This window comes from Rhinatrema bivittatum, chromosome 1, assembly GCF_901001135.1.
Source record: "Rhinatrema bivittatum chromosome 1, aRhiBiv1.1, whole genome shotgun sequence".
Lineage (NCBI taxonomy): Eukaryota > Metazoa > Chordata > Amphibia > Gymnophiona > Rhinatrematidae > Rhinatrema > Rhinatrema bivittatum.
Window position 1 is genome coordinate 533,856,286 of NC_042615.1, and position 22,577 is coordinate 533,878,862.

Sequence of the window (22,577 nt, forward strand, 5' to 3'; positions counted from 1 at the left end):
GATTAATAAATGAGAAGTAAAATAATTTAAAAAAAATTTTTTTGCAGTAAGCGGTGAGGATCATTACAGCAGACCCCCATGTGTCAAAGATTCAGACTGACTGAAGGAGGAGCTCTCAAACTTAAAATAAACCCGTTACCCTTCCTGTGCTGTTTTGCATGCCAAAATTACATGAGATAGTAGCCTAACATAGTACAGTAGTGCTGGCAGATGAGAACCTCATTGGTTCACCCAGTCTTGCCTACCAACATCATCAGAGACCCTACAGTTTCTAGTCAGCTCATTTCCTTTCCTTCATCCCCGCCTACTAAGAGGATGTAACCCCCATCTCCAGGTGAAGATGTAACACCAATGGGGCCATAAAAGAATTTGTATCCGTTGAGGGCCAAGGCTAATGCCAAACACTCTCTTTTTGTCTCTTTGCTCCAGGGCCGGGGTCTTTTACAGGTGGGAAGAAGGAAATCTTCCTTCAAGTCCCTGAGTACTGTGCGGCACTGGTTCCTTTCCCTGGGGAGATAGGACTTCTTTATGCCACTGCAAACAATACCGGTGCCAATAACCACATAGCAGAGTGACAAAAATAATAAACTTTACTGAAGGTGTTCTTATCAAGTTAATGGCACAGTTCACATTAATTCTCTTTCCCACAGTGGTTTTGACAGTTCTCAGTCTTTATCTCTGTAAGGGTCTCTTACTACCAGGGCCAGAGAAACACTCACTCTGCAGGGCTTGGATAAATGAGGTTTCCCAGTGGGTAGGGGAATCTTGTTTTCGCAGAAAGCCCCTCCAAACTGGTAAGCAAAAAGGATTTCTCAGTCTTTGCATGGAGTCCCATTTTACCTCCTCCCCAGGGTCAAGGCTTCCAAGTGGGGGTCCTCAGAATGTTCAACTTGGTCTTACTCACAATTCTCCAAAGTATCTCTTTCTCTCTGTCTGGATGGGATCCCCTCAGGAACACAGGTCTCTGATGTTCCTCCACTGGGCAGGGAGAGGGGCAGCAAAACTCTTTGTCCCAGATTTTCTAAACAAAAAGCCTCTTTTCCTGAATACTAAATCAAAAAACAGAAGGTCTTTGCAGCAGGTCGCAACCAAACCTCCAACCTCCAGGAGGATGCAGAGGGGCAGGTCTTCCCCCAAAGAAAGGTTTCCCACGTGAACTCTCTCCAGGGGACTCCCAAGCTTTATCACGAAAAATGGCAAAAATCCTGAAAATAACCCAGAAATCCACTTTCAGCCAAGCGGTGTATTGTAGAGGTGGTATCTGAGTCCAGGGATAAGCCTATAAAATAACGGAAGCCAAAAGCTCCTGCACGTCCATCTAAATCCAAAACCAAACTGTGCTGATTTTATTAAGTCCCAGGGGGACAGCCATCCCAGCTCTCTCAAAGGGAGGGACTGTACTGAATGGTGCCGCCCCTTAATTAGCTAACCTACATGGTTTAACTCCTTTAGCTAAGAACAAAGGACACCTCTGGTAATGAACTCCAATAGGTCACTACAAGGACAATTTCCAAAGCCATTTACTGGGACAAACTGACCTGTCCGAGAATTGCCTTCCTCACCTGGCTAAGAGAGCTCTAGTACATGGGGAGTTTCCCTTTGAAAATGTGCAATAAGGTATGGGAATAGCAAGTGTCATCGTACATCTGCAGCATAGTCCTCTGCATGTCTCAAACATGTTTATGTGCCGCGGGATGTCCTGCAACTGGCCACACTTATTCTCGAATGCCGCTAATGTGGTTAGATGCCACCATTCTCCTGGACTTCCTGGGCGTGTGTGGCACACCAATATTTGAAAGCCCCATGGTGGGAAACAGAACTGCCGGTGCTCAGTGATGATGTCATGCGGCTGGGTATTTAAACCCCAGTCTCACTCCAAGCTTTGCCTCAGCAACAGGTCCTCCTGCCTTGTAGTGCGTGTTGCTTGCTGTCTTTATGCGTTGCCCTGTCTTGCCTCCTTGTTACCTTGCCTTGTCCTGCCTTGTTGTTGCCTTGCCTTGCCCTCTGTGTCCCTGCCTTGTCTTGGTCCCCAGTGCCTTGTCTTGTCATGCCTGTCTGTCTCTGCCTGACTTCTGGTTCTGACCCTGTCTACAGACTCTGACTACTCTTCTGGACTGCCACCTGCCCTGACCCCAGCTGGGAACTGGATACCGCTTGCCTGCTGCCTGCCCCAACCTTGACCTGGACCTCAACACCACTTACCTGCTACCTGCCCTGACCTCTGCCCGATACTCGACTTTGTCTGACCACTCTTTACAGGACTCTCACCTAAGCCCTGACGGTCCCTGGAACCCAAGGGCTCAACCATTTGGGGAACGGGGCTAGTATAGGTGAAGTCCTAGAATCAGTTCTATTAAGAGCGAGTCCACCTGATGTCAGCATGGACCTAATAGGTTCGCCTGCTAGGCTGCATCAACCATGCCACAGCCCAAGGGTTCACATCTGTGACAGACTGCTGAGGCCATGAGCTTGGTAGACTTGTCCCCGGCTCAGGCTGTTGCGGGGTTGGCTCTCCAGGTCCAACAGCAGCAAGACCAGCTCAACTGTATGACCAGCATATTCCAAGACCTTGTAGCCCAAATGGATTCTATGCAGGTTTAGTCACCTGCACAGGCACCTCCTCCAGATGCACTGACCCAATATCTGGGATCCATGCCACATCTAACACCACCGCCCAGATATGAAGGGGATCCTAAGGCCTGCAGAGGCTTTATTAACCAGTGATTGATACACTTTACTCCTGGGGGAATTCTGTGCTACTGCGGAATGCAGAATTCCCCCTTCCCGCAGATTTCCTCTCTCACCTCTCAGATTTCCTCCCTCGTCGCCCTTCCTGCAGATTTTCACCGTCACCTTGCCGATTTCCTCCCTCCAAAACCGGAAGCGCACAGACAGCGGCCATCGTGAGAGTGGGGGCATCTCAACACGGCCGAAAAAAGCAGAGGAGACCCTGGCATGCCACGAACGGAGCACGTCCTGCGGCATGCCAGTGAGAGAGAATATGTGTGTGTGTGAGAGGAGGAGGGTGAGAGCATGGTTGGTGAGAGAGGGGGGTGGGGAAGGTGAGAGAGAGCAGGAGGGTGTGAGAGAGAGCATGGGAGGTAAGAGAGGGTTGGTGGGGGGCTGCTTGAGTGTGGGTTTCAGAGAGAGGGAGCCTATATGAGGGGAAGGGGATGCCGGTGAGAGAGAATGTGTATGTGAGAGAGGAGAGGGGGTGTGGGGGAGGGTGAGAGACAGCTTGGTAAGAGGGAGAGTGGGGGGATGCTTGTAGGTTTCAGAGAGGGAGCCTATGTGAGGGGAGGGGAGAGTGACAAAGCAGGAGGGTGAGAGAGAGCATGGGAGGCAAAAGAGGGGGGCTGGGGGGATGCTTGAGTGTGGGTTTCAGAAAGAGGGAGCCTATGTGAGGAGATTGTGAAGGAGTGTGTATGTGTGTGAGAAATTGGGAGCTTGTGTGTATGTGTGTGAGAGATTGGGAGCTCGTGTGTATATGAGGGTGCTAGCCTGTGTGAAGGGATTGTGTATGTGAGGGAGCCTGTATGAGGGTATGTGTATTAAGAGAGGGAGCATGTGTGTGAGAGAGAGAGGGACAGAGGGAGCCTGTGTGAGGGGCAGTAGTGAGAACAGGGTCAAAGTCTGGGACTGGCAATAGAGTGGAAAGGGTTGAGCCTAGAGGTGAAGGGGAGAGATACTGGCAGGTGGAGGAATTGGGGCCTGAGAGGGCAAACTGGCCAGAGGAGTAGGGAGAGCGAGTGGAAGGGACACTCTTCTAAGCTTCAACAACAAGAGGAAATGTGGAAAAAAGGATTTCCACTCACAAAGCGGGGAGTAGCTGGCTTGTTACGGTGGTTACTACCCCAAACCAAATAAGCCGGATACTTCACTTTCAATGCATATCCAGCATAGCTCTCTGCTTCAACGGCAGGGGAGAAGAAAAACTGATACTTCACGCATATCCAGCATAGCTCTCTGCTTCAACGGCAGGGGAGAAGAAAAACTGATACTTCACGCATATCCAGCATAGCTCTCTGCTTCAACGGCAGGGGAGAAGAAAATCAAGCAATAAGGGCTGAATAACATAGTCTGGGTAAAACAAATAAGCATGGGTGTAGCTTGCTTATTGCGGCGGTTACTTCCCCTACTACCCCTAACTAATCAAGCTTGATATTTCACTTGGATGCAGCTCCATCACTGCTCTCTACATTAATGGTGGGGGTGGAAGGGAAATAGAACCAAAGAGCTAATAGAAACAGATAAGTATGAGAAAAAAATGTGTGAAGCTTGCTGGGCAGACTGGATGGGCCGTTTGGTCGTCTTCTGCCGTCATTTCTATGTTTCTATGTTTCTTACAGTGTGAATTTCTAGGGAAATTCTGCTCAAAATATTTAAAATTCTTCAACTTTAAGTAACATTTTTTCTGTAATAATTTAAAATGTAGTTACTTAAAGACTGTCATGTAAATTGTGTTATTTTGACCAATATAAAAAGTTTGCAGAATTTTCAGTTTTTGTGTGCAGAATTGCCCCAGGAGTAACACTTTGAGCTATAGGCTGCCAGCTTCCCCATGGACTGGACTAAGGTGATGTTTATTCTCTCTCTCCTGGTGGGACCTGCCCTAGCCTGGGCTTCACCTCTATATGAATGGAATGACCCCCTGTTGGGGAGTCTGGACAACTTCCTGAAACTGTTATGGCAGATATTCGACAAGCCTGGTCTGTCTTCACCTACTGCCACTGAATTAGTCCGCATTAGGCAGGGCACCCACTAGGTTGGAAATTACACCAATTCCAGGCATTAGCCTCGGAACTCCATTGGGGCGAAGATACTCTCACCATCATCTATTGACAGGGCCTTGCAGAGCACATCAAGGATGAGCTAGCAGGCCGGGATCTGCCGTGTGAACTGGAGGATCTCATTGTACTGGCCGTTCGGGTGGACCTCTGCTTCCAAGAGTGGGCCCAGGAAAGAGAGGCTTCTCAGTGGCACTGCAGATTGGTGCCCAAATTCCAATGTCCTATGGCCCCCTACCATGGACGCCATGCCTGCTTCTTCCACTGAAGAAACTATGCAACTTGGCAAGGCCCAATTCACTAAGGAGAAGGAGAAGCCGAGATGTCGGCGGTTCAGCCTCTGCCTGTATTGTCATTCAGAGGCACTTTGTTGGCCATTGTCCAAGAAGGGGGGAAACGTCCAAGCCTAGGATTGGTTGGAGAGGCAACCCTAGACTGGTCCTCATCCTCTCCTCAATTACTCATGCCAGTTTGCCTCACCTTCTATGATACCGAAATGCCAGGGGCAATTTTATTGATGAAGCATTGGTATGCTAGTACAACCATCCCACAGTGACCCTGGACAAGCTACTGACCATTTCCTCGGTTTATAGTGAACCCCTCCCTATCTGTCCTTGATCACCCTACCTCTCATGCTTCAGACCAAACCCCTGCACAGGGAAATCATTTCCCTCTTTACTATTCAAGCCAATCAATCTGATCATCCTTGGTTTACCCTGGTTGATGCTACACAATCCCACTATAGTTTGGCAGGCTGTGTAGATTGCCTGCTGGAGGCCCTCTTACCAGCAATGATGTTTCACTCGGGTCACCCCACCTGTGCCTCTGGCTGCCCTTCTGGGTCTTCCTCCTCAATATGTGGCATTTGCAGACATATTTAGTAAAAAAAATATGCAGAGACCCTGCCCCACAGGTTCTAAATTGCCAATCAACCTGCTCCTGGGGAAGATGCCCCCTAGAGGCAGAGTCTACCCACTATTTGCTTCTAAAATAGTGGCCGTGTCAAAATACATAAAAGAAAACTTGGAGAAAGGATTTATCCGCCCATCATTTCCAGTCGGGGCAGGATTCTTCTCTTTAGAAAGAAGGATGGCTCCCTCAGGCCATGCATTGACTACAGGGGCCACTCCCTATAACCCACAAGAATAGATACCTGCTGCCTCTAATTGCAGAACTTTTAGACTATCTGCGTGGAGCACAAATATTTACAAAACTGGATCTCAGAGGAACCTACAATCTCATGCAGATACAGGAGGGGGATGAATGGAAGAAGGCATTCAATACCCTCAATGGACATTATGAATACTAGTAATGCCATTTGGCTTTTGCAATGCCCCTGCCGTCTTTCAAGATATGGTCAATGAGATCTTCAGAGACCTACTCTATTCTCACAGCTTAGTGAATCTGGATGATATTCTCATTTTTTTCACTCTCCTTGGCACAGCTCTGTGAGCATGTTAAACAAGTACTGCAGAGGCTCTGGGAGAATCACCTATATGCCAAATTCAAAAAGTGTACTTTCGAGCAGGATGAACTACCTTTCCTGGGCTATATTATCTCCCATTACAGCCTAGCATGGATCTGGAGAAAGTGAAGGCCATTTAGGACTGGCCTTAACCGGTGGGACTCAAGGCCCTGCAAAGATTTCTAGGCTACACCAATTACTATCTGCAGTTCATGCATAGGCACCCCTCAGTGGTCGCTCTTCTCACTGCTCTTACAAAGAAAGGTGCTGACACCAGGAATTCATCTAAAGACGCTATCCAAGTCTTCCATCGCCTCAACGAGGTGTTTCTCAAACATCCATGTCTACTAGGCCCTTTACATAAGAACATAAAATATGCCATAATGGGTTAGACCACGGATCTATCAAGCCCAGTATCCTGTTTCCAACAGTGACCACAATCCAAGTACCTGGCAAGTACCCAAACATTAAATAGATCTCATGCTACTAAAACTGGCAACAAGCAGTGGCTATTCCCTATTGATTAATAGCAATTTATGGACTTCTCCTCCATGAACTTATCCAAACCTTTTTTAAACCCAGCTACACTAATTGTTGTAAGCACATCCTCTGGTAATGAATTCCAGAGTTTAATTGTGCATTGAGTGAAAAAGAATTTTCTCTGATTTGCTTTAAATGTGCGACTTGCTATCTTCATGGAGTGCCCCCTAGACCTTGTATTATCCAAAAGTGTAAATAACTGATTTACATTTATCCATTCAAGTCCTTTCATGATTTTGTAGACCTCTATCATATCCCCCCAGCTGTCTCTTCTCCAAGCTGAACAGCCCTAACTTTTTTAGCCTTTCCTCATAGGGAAGCCATTCTATGCACTTTATCATTTTGGTCGCCCTTCTCTGCACTTTCTCCAGTGCAACTATATCTTTTTTGAGATGTGGTGACCAGAACTGCACACAGTTTACGAGGAGCAGTCTTACCATGGAGTGATACAGAGGCATTATTACATCCACCGTTTTATTTGCCATTCCCTTCCCAATAGTTCCCAACACTGTTTGCTTTTTTGACCACCACAGCATGCTGAACCAACTATTTCAAAGTATTATCCACTATGATGCCTAGATCTTTTTCCTGGGTGGTAACTCCTAAGGTAGAATCTAACATCGTGTAACTACAGCAAGGGTTATTTTTCCCTATATGCATCACCTTGCACTTGTCCACATTAAATTTCATCTGCCATTTGGAAGCCCAATCTTCCAGTCTCACTAGGTACTCCTGCAATTTATCACAATCCACTTGGGATTTAATTACTCTGCATATTTGATTACTGCATACTTAATTACTCCACAGATTTGATCACCTCACTTGTCGTACCCCTTTCCAGATCATTTATAAATATATTAAAAAGCACCAGTCCAAGTACAGATCCCTGAGCACTTCACTGTTTACCTTTTTCCACTGTGAAAGACCATTTAATCTTATTCTCTGTTTCCTGTCTTTTAACCAGTTTGCAATCCAGAAAGGACATCGCCTCCTATCCCATGACTTTTTAGTTTTCTTAGAAGCCTCTCATGAGGGACTTTGTCGAACACCTTCTGAAAATCCAAATACACCACATCTACTGGTTCACCTTTGTCCACATGTTTATTCACCCCTTCAAAAAAATGTAGGAGATTTGTGAGGCAAGACTTCCCTTGGGTAAATCCATGCTGGCTGTGTCCCATTAAACCACGTTCTCACATCATTTCATTTTCTCATTTCCAATCACTTGGCAGATTGGCATAGCAATTAAAGCTGCTACCTACCCTCAAGGTCTGCGTTTTTCATGTGACTCTTCTTAAGCCTCTGCTTTTGTCTTGGCCCTCGCAGATCTCCTCCTAAACCAATGGAAGTGATCTCCTGGCCTTCATATTCAGGAAGACACTGAATATGAAGTCCAGTAGATCTTCAACTCTAAACACATCTGAAACAAGCTCCACTACCTCATCTCCTGGAAGTGGTTTGGTCCTGAAGAAACTTTTTGGGTACTGCCTTTGGATGTTCAGTCTCCCTCTCTCATTTGAAAAATTACATTGCTCTTCCCATGTAAGCCAAAGCCTAGGACATTGGGAAGGGGGCTTAGGAGGGGGTTATTGTAACATTTTGGCTGGCCATTTGATGTCCCAGGACTAGTGCACTTACACCCAAATGCCACTAAAGTGGCCAAGAAGCTGCCAAGCTACCATTCCCCTGGACCTATCTAGGAGCACACAAGAGCAGCGCGCCAATACTTGAAGGCCCCGTGGGAGGAAACAGAACCACTGGCACTCAGTGATGATGTCACGTGGCTGGATACTTAAACCCCAGCCTTGCTGCAAACTTTGCATCAGCAAACAGGTCCTCCTGCCTTGCAGTGCGTGTTGCTTGCTGCCTTTGTGCTTTGCCTTGCCTTCTCTTCTCGTTACCTTGGCTCTTCCTGCCTTGTTGTTGCCCTGCCTCGGCTCTTGCCTTGCTCGGCATGTTCTTGTTTTGTCTTAGCTCCCAGTGCCTTGTCTTGTCTGTCTGTCTCTACCTGACTTCTGGTTCTGAACCTGGCTCCAAACTCTGACTCCCTTTCTGGACTGCTGCCTGTCCGGACCCCAACTTGCATGCTGCCAGCCCTGACCTTGGTCTGGATCTCGACACTACTTGCTCGCTGCCTACCTGAACCTTGACACCGTTTCTCTGACACTGATCTCTGCCCGCTACTCAACTTTGTCTGACTCCTCCTTATAGGACTCTCACCTGAGCCCTGCTGGCCCTTGGAATCCAAGTGTTCAATCTGCAGAGATTGGGGCTGGTATAGGTGATGCCCTAGAACCAGTCCTAGTAAGAGGGAGTGCACCTGCTTTCAGCGTTGGCCTAGTAGGATTGCCTCCTAGGCTGTGTCAACCATGCCCCAGGCCAAGGACTTACATCCATGATAGTTTAATCCCGCTCATTGTTTTGGCTGCTACCCCTTCCAGTGGCAGGCTATTCCAGGTACCTACCATCCTCACAGTAAAGTGGCATTGCCAGACATTCCTTCTGAGCCTAACTCCTTTCAGCATCACACCATGACTCCTTGACCTTGAGTTTCTTTTTCTATGGGTATTGCTATCTTTTTTGTACTTTACAGAAGCCTGCAAAATATTTAAATATATTCTATTTTGTCCTCTCTTCTTTTTCTTCTAGAGTAAATTTTGAATTCCTTAACAGGTGGATTTTAAATGCCCTGCTCGCGTAAATCCGCCCGGATTTACGCGAGCAGGGCCCTTGCGCGCCGGCGCGCCTATTTTGCATAGGCCGCCGGCACGCGCAGAGCCCCGGGACGCGCGTAAGTCCCGGGGTTTTTTTAAGGGGGCGTGTTGGGGGCGGGGCCGAATGACACGGCGTTTCGGGGGCGGGACGCGGTGTTTCGGGGGCAGGACCGGGGCGTGGTGCCGGCCCGGGACGTGGTCAAGGCCTCTGGACCAGCCCCCGGGTCGGATGACAGCGCGCCAGCAGTCCGCTGGCGCGCGTAGATTTACGTCTGCTTCTAGCAGGCGTAAATCGAGGGACAAAGGTAAGGGGGGGGGGGTTTAGATAGGGCCGGGGGGGTGGGTTAGGTAGGGGAAGGGAGGAGAAGGTGAGGGGAGGGCGAAAGAAAGTTCCCTCCGAGGCCACTCCGATTTCAGAGCGGCCTCGGAGGGAATGGAGGCACTCTGCGCGGCTCGGCGCACGCAGGCTGCCCAAAATCGGCAGCCTTGCACGCACCGATCCAGGATTTTATAAGATATGCGCGGCTATGCGCGTATCTTATAAAATCCAGCGTACTTTTGTTTGTGCCTGCTGCGCGAACAAAAGTACGCGATGGCGCTCTGTTTTAAAATCTACCCCTAAGGTTCTCTGTGTAGGACTTGCGTTACAAGCTCTGCACCCTTTTGGTAGCCCTCCTCTGAACTACTATCATCTTTCAGTGTCCTTCCTTAACACAGTACTCCAGGTGGGGTCTCACCAGTAATCGATACAAGGGCAATATTATCCTTTTTCATCTGCATTCAGATACATTATTAGTTTATTTTTTTTATTTTATCTTTCTTGATTTCCACATAATTACAATCAAAATATCTTGACAACAGAATCAAACTGAGCAACATATAATCTAGAAATATCTAAGAAGAAGCATATATAAAAGCAAAAAGAAATATCTTATATGCTCTCATATATAGACCTCAACATGGGGAAGATCAAAAACAGGTAAATAGATAAAAAGAAAAGCAACTCCAGCAAAATATATATATATGGCTTCATTTAAAATTTCTTAAGATATGCTAACTTGATACTGGAGGAATCTCTCAAGTAGTTCTGGATCATGAAAAAGAAATTTTGCATCTCCTAACAAAGTATTTACATGGCAACCTACGTAAAGAGAGGATCCCAATGCCAACACCCTTTGCCTTTTCTCACGAAATAATCTACACCTACGCTGGGTAGCTCTAGAAATATCAGGAAATACTGCTAAAGTCCAAAAATATTTTTTCTTTGAGTCTATAAAACACCTTTTAATAAAATGAGGTCCATATTCAAAAGCCATTGAGATGAATAATCTAATAGTTATCCGGGGCGTTCTGGGGAGGAGTGGAGTTAGGCACATAAGTTAACTATGCTGCTGAAAATATCCTGCTAGTTAGCCGGTTATATGCAGCAGCTGAATGAGGACCTCTTTGTTTCTATCAGCTTCCCAAGCATAAGATACCAATAATGTGGAACTGAGGAAACTCTGTCCCTGAGATTCAGGCAAAGTGGCAACAACTTCATAATTCTCAGTCAGTAAAATTGAACTGACTGATGAGGAACTAGCAACAGGTCCCATTCTCATAGAAGGAAGATGACATTCTTTAATACTGCTAGACATCTGCTCTGATGTGATCTTAAAAAAAAAGAAACATGCTGAGGAAGTTCTATAATGATTTTTTAAACTTTTTTTTATTGAGTTTTCATTTATATACAATGCAAAGCCTGCATATAGAAAAAGACAAAAGATTATATTATACCATCCAATAAATAAGAAAAAAATACATATTTAGAAAGGAACACTGTAAAGATATAATTACCTCCAAAAAGAAACAAATAAGACAAGGAGGTGGAAAATTAGGAGATACAAGGCAATAAAGTAAAGGCAAATTAGCTTAGCATGAAATAGCAGTGTTTCTTAATAATAGAACAATACATGTATCCTACTGCAATTCAGAAGGAGATGTTAATGCACATCTGGAGTCAAAAAGACCTATGTTTTCTTTTTGCCAGAACAATTCAACAATCATTATGATATCAAATGATGCACTTGCAAGGATATCTAACCACAAATGAACAACCTGCAGAAATAGCTTTAGAATGTAGAGCATTGTGAAATACGAGCAAAATCAGGAAATATGCAAATCATTTGACCTCAAAATAATGAGGTGACATTTCTAAAATATTTCTTCATCACTTGACTAACACCCTGCTTGGAAATCAATGAGACCAACAAGTCAAAACGTTCAATAATCTCAACCCCTAAATGTTCAAGAAATTGTGACAAATTAACAGCAACATTAAAGGAAACAGGCTGAGATTGTTGAATATTAAGTCTGTTATTTGTGGAAAGAAAATAGACTATTAAGGGAATCTTCTTAGGATCAAACTGAAGAATTTCCAATAAATATTTTGTCAAAGTGAAATATGGCATCTCTCCCATCACTCTAGGGAAATTAAATAACTGCAGATTTAAAGATCTGACGTGATTTTTTAGGAATTCCACTCAATGAGGAGAGAAGGTGTTCTGGTCCTTCACCACAGACACATTAAAGGCCTGCCTATTATTCATAGCAGATTCCATAATAGAGATCTTAGATTGAATGTCTGCAATTTGAGAATCAGAATGTATCTTCATAAGTTCCAGTTTATTAGACAGGAGATCAATTTTCTTATTAGAATCTTTCAAACATCATCCAAAGCCCATTAAAAAATTCCAGAAGAGGTCACGTGATGCGGTGAGCCGGGCAAGTCGCTCCCTGCTCAGCTCCCCCCCCCCTTTAAACTGGGTCTCCCCACTCCAGTACGACCGATTTCGTTACCTCTTTGGCACAATCTGCCTTTAAGCTGCGGCGGTACAGTTTGAGCGCGTCACCGAGGTTGGGGATGTCTGGCAAAATGGTGAGGAAAGAAAAAACAAAAGCTGCTGAGCCGGAATCCAAAATGGCGGACGCGAGGGGAGGCCTGAAGGGCTCGATGAATTGGCCATTACCCGCCTATCAACGGCAGTCATCACAGGGCTTCAGCCGAAGTTCGCTGGGCTTAATGAAAACTTACAAGCCTTAAAGGACTCGATGGGTGATGTTGGCCGCAGACTAGACACCGCAGAGGGATGGATCTCAGCTGTAGAGGAGGAGAATATGGCGATGGCAGCCCGGGTTACTGAGCTCAAAACCGCGATTACCTCTGCCGAAACTAAGCTGGAGGATTTTGAGAATCGCGCCAGGCACAATAATTTAACGTTTTTGGGCCTGCCAGAAAACATACCTGATAGCGATCTTAAAGACACATTGGAAGGTTAGTTGCCTAAGGCCCTTCAATTACCAGCATTGGAAGGTAAATTGATTGTGGAGAGGGTCCACCGCCTAGGCCCCAGGAGGGAGATGGCTAACCAACCATGTCTGGTTATTGCAAGATTCCTGGATTGGACCCACAAGACACAGATAATAACCGTGTTTTGAAAACTTAAAGACCTCACTTTCAAGGACACCAAAGTTATTATTTTCCAGGATTTCTCAATGGCAGTGGCTGCCAAACGTAAGCTTTTTGTCAAAACCTGCAACACTCTTTTCCCTAAGAATATACGATTTGCACTTCAGTTCCCAGCCACCCTGAAAGTTTGGAGAGATGGAAAGATTCTACAATTTGAAGCTCCGATAAAGCAGGAAACTGGCTGAAGAGCTTGGACACCTGAAAGGGAACCGAGTGATTACAGTTCAAGGCTTGAGACTGCATGCGTCACTCCACATGTTGGAAGCCATGGCATAGTCAACTAAAAAAAAGTAACAAATATAGTTAAAGCATGGAGCAGCTAGTGTGTCCTGCCTCACGCTGCTATCTTACCTCCTAACCCTTCTTCAGCATTTCAAGTGAAGGTAAAGGTTGGAGACTTAGGAATGTTAATACATCTCAAATAAGATCTTCTTGCATAATTCTCCAAGATTTCCAATTTCCAATGTAACAATTCTTTATCTCGAATTAGTGCTAAAAAAGAATCCTGCAGGGAAGCCAATTGAGAGTCCAAGCTCTCCATTCTCTTTCCATAGTCCTGAAGCAATAAAGAATAGGAATCAATATGCAAGTGATTTTCTTGTAACAAAGGACAGTATAAATAATCTTGCTTAAGATAGAAACCTCCAGATCCTTAATCACCCTTAAAGAGTTTCCAAAATGATGGAAGAAATCTTAACCAAATTGGACTGTGGAGATGTAAAAGGTGCACCAGGATGTCCAGGCATTGCTAGAATGTCAAGATTCGTCATTGAGCTTACCCCAACTGCAACACTGGATCCAGCTACAGAAGGATTGAGAGAAGTACCTTTAGATATCTGATCACCTCCTTCCAGGGTAGCAGACTGGTTCAGTTTTAACATTTGAGGAAGCTGGTTATCAGGGCTGAGTGACACTTCAGAAATCGAGCCTTCAAGTACCATGTTCCCTTTAACCTTAGAGTGGCTGGGATAAAAGATCTCTAAACTGGGCTGAGAAGTTGAAAGTAAGGACAGTACCTTGGCTGGAACAGGGCAAGCTGTCCCCCTTCCTCTTCTTCCCCATTACTCGAAAGACCTGCAGCAAATCTGGTGATAGGTGTGCGGCTTTGGCGTGCACCAATGGCTCACATTGTAGGCACGGGTTAGATATAGCAATGGGGTGCTCTTATTGTGACATCAGCAGGAATATCAAAGGCACCAAGGTGCTGCTCCTTATCAGGTAATGTTATCAAGGCAGCCAATAGCTTCCCCAGTCAGTCTCCCCCACTATTAGTGTTTTTTTCCCTTTATAACACTGATTGACAACCTTCGAGTCACTTTCAAGAATTGGAAATGTCATGGGGATAAAAGAGACTGGAGGGAATGTTAGAGAGAGAAAGACAGAGACAAGATGGGAAATGGGAAGGAGAGATGAGTGGAAATGGAGAGAAAGGGGAGGGAGGGGCAAGAAGCAAAAAGGGGGAGACACAAAAGAGCAGATGGATTGGAAGAGGCAGGGGATGAAGAAGGATGAAGGATATGGATGACTGGGAAAGGACAAGATGAAGATATAGGGACAGGGACTTGGAGAGGTGAGAGATGGAGATGAAAGATTTGTGGGAAAGATCTTAATAGGTGGTGATGGAAGTGAGCCAGAAAAGAGAGGGGAAGAATGAAATGAAAGAAGAAAAGACAGGGCTGGCTCAGTGGCAGTGCTGTGCACTGCCATTTGGAGGAACATAGTCAGGTCTTCTCCTGCCAGGGTCAGCAATAGGGGAAAAACATCATGGTTATACTGAAACAGTGACACCTAGTGGTTGAATTTAGAGCCCATGATTTCAGAGGTCTGGAAGGAGCCCTTGGTGCAAGACCACTTGAGGACTGTTGCTGCAATGACTGGACTAGAGCAAGTTGGGAGGGATAAAAAATATGGAAAATTCCCAGGTAATTGCAAACAAAGGCTCATGACACCAGATCCCATCTGGTTCCCACTGAGCTGGAAGTATAAAGGAGTAGGAGGAAATCTTTTAGGTAAAAAAAAGAAGGAAAGACAGGTAGAGGGAGAAAGAGAAAATAGCACAAATAGAAGAAAAGGCAAAATGGAAAGGAGACCAAGGAAAAGATTGTCAAGAAGAAAGCAGAGAAAAGACATGACAAGAAAATCAATTCAGACAGCAAAAGTATAGGAACAGTTTTAATTTCATTTTTGGATTATGTGACTTTATAACACAATGTCTTACATTTCTGTCCAGGTGGCACACCTAACTGGTATATTCATAATGAACATGCACAAGATAGATTTGAAAAAACTGAGTATCTAATTTATGAAAATCTATCTAATGCATATTCATTGTGGCTATCCAGAAAATCAATTAGGTGTGCCTTCATTTAGGACTGGGTTGGGAAACAGTTTTAAAGGGGCGATTTTGAATAGCCTGCTTTGCTGCAAACGTATGTTGGTACCAGAGGTGTACCTAAAGTATTTGGCACCCAGGGCGGATACTTCCTTTGGCACCCCCCATATATAATTTTAAAATTTCCTAAACATCAATAAAATATTTCAAAACCGCAGACACATCAAATAACACCCAATAATTAAAATAAGGATTTAAAAAATCTCCCGCTTGGAGGAGAAGTCCATTAACTGCTATTAATCAAGTTTACTCAGGGAATAGCCACTGCTATTAATTGCATCAGTTGGATGGAATTTTCTTAGTGTTTGGGTACTTTCCAGGTTCTTATGGCCTGGTTTGGCCTCTTTTGGAAACAGGTTGCTGGGCTTGATGGGCCCTTGGTCTGACCCAGCATGGCAGTTTCTTATGTGTGAAAAAGAGATAGAGGAAGCGTGTATGTGTAACACACACATACTTCCTCTGTGTCTCTCTTACAACACAAACATGCTTCCTCTCTCTCTCTCTCTCTCACACACTAATACACACACACTTACACACACACACACATATGCAGACAAAAACTGAACTGGAAACCACAAGCCAGATTCTGTATGCAGTGCAATAATGGAAAAGCAGAACAACACTTTTCCTCAAAACAATACAATCAAGATATAAATCAGAGTAGTAAAACCATACTAAAAAAATTATACATATCAAAACAGATGATGAATAGAATTACCAAAGACTAATTAAATATTTCAAAATAACCAGCATATCACATCTAATAATTAAAACTAACAAGGATAAAAAATATATCTCATTCTCCATACCTGAGAAATTTAGATTTCTAGTCATCCTGAGATTGTTGTGGATTGGAGGAGAGCGCAAAAACTTTAACCCCTCTCTTACACAAAAATACAGGCAGGCACAGGCGCGCTCTCTCACAGAAACCCACACAGACACTCACAGACTGACACACATATCCACAGACACCCTCTCATGCACACACACACACACAATCATCCTCTCATACACGCACACACACTCACTCACACCCTCTCATACACGCACACTCACTCACACCTTCATACACGCACGCACACTCACTCTCACCCTCTCATACACAGGCACTCATTCTCACAGGGCCAATCTCTTGCTCTCTCACATACATTTTGGACCTCTTCTTCAGCTGCTAGCTGAAGAGCAGGGCCTCTTCATCTGCTGCCAGCTCCAGGGAAAGGCCAGTGGCACGGCAGGGCCTCTTCTTCTGCCACCCTTGGCATGGCAGGGCCTCTTCTTCTGCCGCCGGCTTTGAGGAAAGGCCGGCAGCATGGCACGGCCTCACTTTTTCTGATGGAGAGTAGGAATTCTTCGCCGCCATGGGTCCCTCGTATATCCTGGCACAATGGCACCTTCCCCCTGTTATCATTCAGGGCAGATCTCCCCCCTTGACTCCCCCTTAATATTCCTCTGGTTGGTAGTACTTTGTACCTGCATACCCATGTAGTTTCCCTTTGAAAACTACTTACAAGGTGTATGGGTTAAAAGCAGCCTGGGACATTTGCACTTGCTTTTTCTATGGTCTGCAAAACAGCAGAAAAACAATGCATGTAGTTTTGAAAAATCAAACCTGCATGCATCGGTTTCCTCCTTTGACCTCAGTGCATCTCAGAGGATGCTTCTCTGCGCCCTGACTATAAGTACATTGTTTGTGAAAGGCTACACACAATTCTAGCTGGGCTGAGGAGGATAGTCTTCAGACAGACTAATATACCAAATTTAATACCAAAAATGACAAGCAGGTAAGCTTTAGTTTCATAATTTTAAACATGACAGGAGGAAAAAAAGCTTCAGAAAAGCAATGCAATGGCTCACAAGCACAATAAAGCATTTGATTTCAGTTATAGGTCAAGAATCTCCAACCTTCAGATTATTTATATCATCATTATTTTGAGTTTTTTCTTAGTGAAAAATGTGACTTGTGAATAACAAAACTTATTTATAAAATTTAAAAATGAAAAAAAGACTCATCTGATTTCTTCCAGCTCCAATAACTTCAGCTCAGCTGCAGAGTGCAATAACCAAAGTGAAACCAAAGCCAACGGTGGCCATAGTTTGGCTAGAGCTGCTTCAGGACAACTCTTTTCTTTGCAATAGCTGAGTCAGGAGAAGCCTTTTCTTTCTTTTTCTCCAAAAATGTAAACGAGCGAAAGCACTCCCTGCATTCCTTCAAGCGATCGCTCATGCATTCGCTGTGCAACAGATTTTAAAGAACATTCAGCCTATCAAAATATGACCGACAACACTGATTCTTAATTGGTTAATGAAAAACAGACCATTCTGTGGTTCCAAACTTTTTAACTTGAAGATCAATTTCTGTTCTAATTGCATCAGTCTTTTACCTCTATCTCCCCCTCTAATATCATATTTAATGTGGTCAATCGCAAAACATTTTAATGATAAAAGAGCATGACATCCCCATGCAATGTGATACTATTGGAGCCTTCATTCTTCTAGACTTTAGACAACTCTTATGCTCTAAAATAAAAACTCATAACAATCTCTTCATTTTGCCTACATAGATGGGTGGACAAGGACAAATCACAACATTGTCACGATTCCACCTGCTATGCCTCCCCTCACCAGCAGGGGTCATCAATGAGCCTCACTCACAGCCACCTTCTTGCTGATCCCATGAGGCAGCAAGTCCAGCCCTACTTAACCCAGTCTGTCCATTCACTCCTTGCCTTTTCATCAAGTCACCTTGGCTCCTTGACCAGGCCATCCTTGCTTCACTTTTGGGTTTTGTGGCTTTTCTTGGCCTCCTGCCTTGCCTTGTGGCCTTCCAGGCCTTCCTGCCTTACTCAGTAATCTCCTGGGCCTCCCTGTCCTACCTTGCGACCTTCGGGTTCACCTAGCCCAGCCTTGTGTCCTGTTTGGGCTTTCTTGCTTATTGTTGCTTGTTCTAGTCCTGTTCTTGCTCTGCCCTACCTAGAAGTCTGCGCTTCCCTGTGGGAACTCCCCAGTCTTAGCAGGACCTCTAGCCATGACAGCTTGAAGAAGCTACCCCCACCCCCTCAGAAGTGGGTGCAGGGCTCCTTGCCAGCCTGATGAGTCCAGAAAGAAATGTATCTCATCCTGCTGTAGTCCTCAATGACCGAGGCTGCCCTTTATTATGTATGCCCTGGTTGCCAGATCTGGAACCCACCAAACTTCAAAGAATGTTTAAAATGCCATCTCCCTACCCATGTCAAGTGGGTATACAAAGAATGACGGTTTGCAAACCCTCAGTTCACAGATACCAGTTTTGGCTGTGATTCACTGAAAATGGCTTTCCAGCCACAGATGCTAGCCCAGCAAGCCTCTGAACGAATAGAGACTGGCAAACTACAAGCTGAAGTAGCATCTGTGTTTAAAAATGCTAGTATTTCTGCTCCCAAGCTACACACACCAGGGTTTGCCAGCATGTAATCTGCTGCTCAGAAAGTTGCCAGCCCAGCTCCCCTGAAAACCACAGCACATCCACTCACAACGAAAACCAGCTCAAGCAATTTAAAACCAGTATCTGTAAAGGTAAATTCTGCTTCCAAATCTAGCACTCCTTCTATTCTTCTGACTCTGTGTCAGATTTCAGGAGATTCAAAACTAGTTCCTGTGACTCAGACACCAGTCCAACAGATTGCTGAAGAATCCAGGTCTGCAGCAGCTTCAGAGTTCACCCTCAAGTTTGCAGAGCACAGCAGAGCTTTAAAGATTATTAAGCCATCATCCGTTTCTAGCCCAGTTCCTTGACATCCTTACATTTTCATTTGAACACTAACCTCTTCCAAATCAGCTGCTAATCCAGCCATAAGAAAAAATGTTTAGACTACAACAAGGGTAGCTTGTGCCTATCTAGTTAATGCAGCTTTGAATAAACCACGTTTGTACCCTGGCCCTGCTCTGAATGCCTCAGGCAAGCTGACATTTTTGCCAGCTTCCAGGGCAGGTTTTGAATTTTTCCCTTTTGCACAGAGATCTGCACCTCAGTATGCTTTGGTAAGTAAAATCCAAAACCTACCTCTGCTTGCCAAAAAGAAGGTAACAGTGATTTTGAGAGTAATCCCAATTAGAGAGCCTGCTCCACATAATCAATTCCAGGATGCTGTTCTTCCTCATCTGAAGATGCAGACCAAGCTTCTTCCTATAGCACCTCCTCTAAATCTGGCCACAGCAAATCCTGGGGCTCCCGCTCTAAATACTTCTGCAATTCAGGCCAGGAGTTCAGTTCAGACTGCTGTTCCCATGAAATCCAAAGTTCTGTCTACAGAGAGGTCAAGTACTTCTGTTCAGCCATCGAGAGACGTAGTAGCTCCTGATGCTTTCTGGCTACGCTATGTTGTCTTTCCTACCTAAGGGAACAGTTATTGCAATAACCTCACTGCAAGCTATGCAGTTTCTGCTGTGCCTCAGTACCAGACTGAGCCAGCTTGTGTGCCATCTGATTCACCCTAGGAGGCGCCCAGTCTACCTGATCCATCCCAGTAGGAGCCTGGACCACCTGATCTGCTTCAGGAGGAGCCTGGTCCACCTGATCTGATCCAGGATGAACCCGTTCCATCTGATCTGCTCCAGGAGGCATCTGGTCTTATCCTATCCGCTCGAGAAGGAGCCCGGGTTCCTTCTTCCATCCTCTCTACCCTTGCCTCTCTGCCTGTCTTGCTGGTTACCTGACCCTTACCTTGATTCTGGCGTTGCCTGATTGCCACCTGCCTTGACCCCTGCTGGGATATAGACTCTTTTGTTTGCTGCCTGCCCTGACCTCAGCTGTGTCCACACGCTTGCTTGACCATTCTCTTGCTGGTTCCTCAGTTAAGTCCTGCTGGCCTCTGAAACCAAGGGCTCAACCTGCAGTGGAAGAGGCTGGTAAAACTGAAGCCCAATTCCAGTCCCAGCTTGAGCATGTCTGCCCCGTCAGCATGGGCCTAGCTGATTTGCCTGCTGGCTGCACTCATCATATCAGAGACAAAGGACTCACACTCCTTGACAGTGTCAATTTCCACTAAGAAAAAGCTCAAAATAGAGGTAATATAAAATAATATGAAGGTTGGGGTTTTTTTAAAATCTATGATTGAAATCAAATGCTTTTTTGAGCTCATGAGCCACTGCATTGTTTTTCTGATGCCTTTTTTTAATCCTTTCTTATTTAAAACTGTGAAACTAACAGGTGAAAAGTTTTCCTTGACAAAATTTGCCTATTTACATAGCTAAATCACTGAAAATTACCCTGTCCTTTAACATATATCATATTAAAAGAGTTTCTCAACTTTTTCACATCCAAGGCACACCCACATGAAAAAAAAAGTTGTGTGGTACACCTACTTTCATTGAGCAGGCTCTGCAGACATGGAAAAGACTCATATGGTCAAAAGAAGAGCTAAGGAAGCAATGATAGCCTCACCAGCCTCTCTTCTAAATTTTAAAACAAAGAGAGAGAGAGGAGGTGAAGACACACATGAACCGGTCACAATGGACCAGCCATCTTAGTTACCTTGCCCATTGCATGTAGCTGCCAGAGCACCTCCACTGCTGCTGTTCTCAATACTCAGAGTCACATCCATTGCTCAGTGCATGGTCTCCCCATCTGTCTCAACCTAGAGATAAGACAGAGCCTGGAAGGACTCAGGCAGCTCGGGTTAGGGAAGACGAGGAGGTGCTGTTTACAATATGTGTGCTCAATAAAGAGGGTTCTTGCTTAGCTTACCGTGCCCCATAGTACGAGGCTCATGCTGTAGCTAGGAAGAAGAGACATGCATCATTACACATGTCCAAGCTCCTACATGTTTAAGAGCCACCACTGGTGTTGCTGTGAAATGCTGAGAGCAGAGCCCAGAGAGTGGCCTGAGTCTGAGCATCAGGTAGTGGTGACATTCCTGTGGCACATCTAATCAGGCTTGAAGACACACATTGGTTGGGAAACATTGCATATTTACTGAATGTACAATTAATTGTTTATTTGTTATTATATGTGAAATATTTATGGAATATTTTTCAGTTGTGGTGATGGGGGGGGGGGGGGGGAGGCAATGTAATTTGTCTCCTCGATCATAACAAACTATTTGATGCTGTTACCAGTGGGGTTAGTGCTTTTGGTCCTGAGAATCCTGGGAATAATCATATCAGGTGACTGCAAGGTCAATAGGGAAAACCAACAGTATGCTTGGGTACATAAGGAGAAGTATCAACAGGAAAAATAAGGTAATATTGCTCTCTCCCTTGCCTTTCTTGCAGGGCTGCAGGCATTGCTATCCTTGTAGTAGTGGTTGCTGTCTTGTTGATCTTTGGATGCTGGTATTACAGGAGGCGCAGTGGCTATAACATACTTCAGGTAAGGAGGTCACAGGACAGCTAACTTTCTGGCATGTAGTTGGCTTCTTCACCAACACATCTGCTGGGTGTGACCTAACCTCAGCTTTTGCAAACACCTTTTAACACCCTCCAAGTGAAAAGCTTATCCATGTACAATGAGATCTGCAGATTTGCTGCACTGCTGAAAATTACTTCACAAAGGTTTCTAACCACCCCCTTCATTTCCATTTTTCCTGGTTGACCTCACCGATTCCTGGACATCCTCTAATGCAGGGGTGGCCAACTCAGATTCTCAAGAGCCACAAGCAGAGGCCTGGTTTTCAGGATGCCTACAATTAATATGCATGAGATAGATTTGCATACACTGTATCCACTGTATGCAGATCTCTCATGCATATTCATTATGGATATCTTGAAAACCAGGTCTGTTTGTGGTTCTTGAGGACCAGACTCCATGTTTCCCAACCTTCTCATGGAGGCACACATATCCAGTGGAGTTTTCAGGATTGCCATAATGAATATACATGAGATAGATTTGGATACATTGGAGATCCAGTACATGCAAATCTCTCTCGTGCATATTTATTATGACAATCTTGAAAACCTCACTGGATACTTGTGTCACCGGGAGAGGGTTGAGAAATACCGGTCATAAGAACATAAGAAATTGCCATGCTGGGTCAGACCAAGGGTCCATCAAGCCCAACATCCTGTTTCCAACAGAGGCCAAACCAGGCCACAAAAACCTGGCAATTACCCAAACACTAAGAAGATCCCATGCTACTGATGCAATTAATAGCAGTGGCTATTCCCTAAGTAAACTTGATTAATAGCCGTTAATGGA

The 22,577-nt window shown here is 45.0% G+C and overlaps 1 protein-coding gene across 3 annotated transcripts in view; it reads left to right on the forward strand.

Annotated features, from left to right (window-relative positions):
* MLANA (melan-A) overlaps positions 1-22,577 on the forward strand; it is a 97,073-nt gene that overhangs the window by 59,321 nt on the left and 15,175 nt on the right. For all 3 annotated transcript variants that reach the window (XM_029613915.1, XM_029613934.1, XM_029613925.1), the window contains exon 3: positions 21,656-21,752. In XM_029613915.1, coding sequence (XP_029469775.1) covers positions 21,656-21,752 — 97 coding nt within the window. The remainder of the gene's footprint in view (positions 1-21,655; positions 21,753-22,577) is intronic.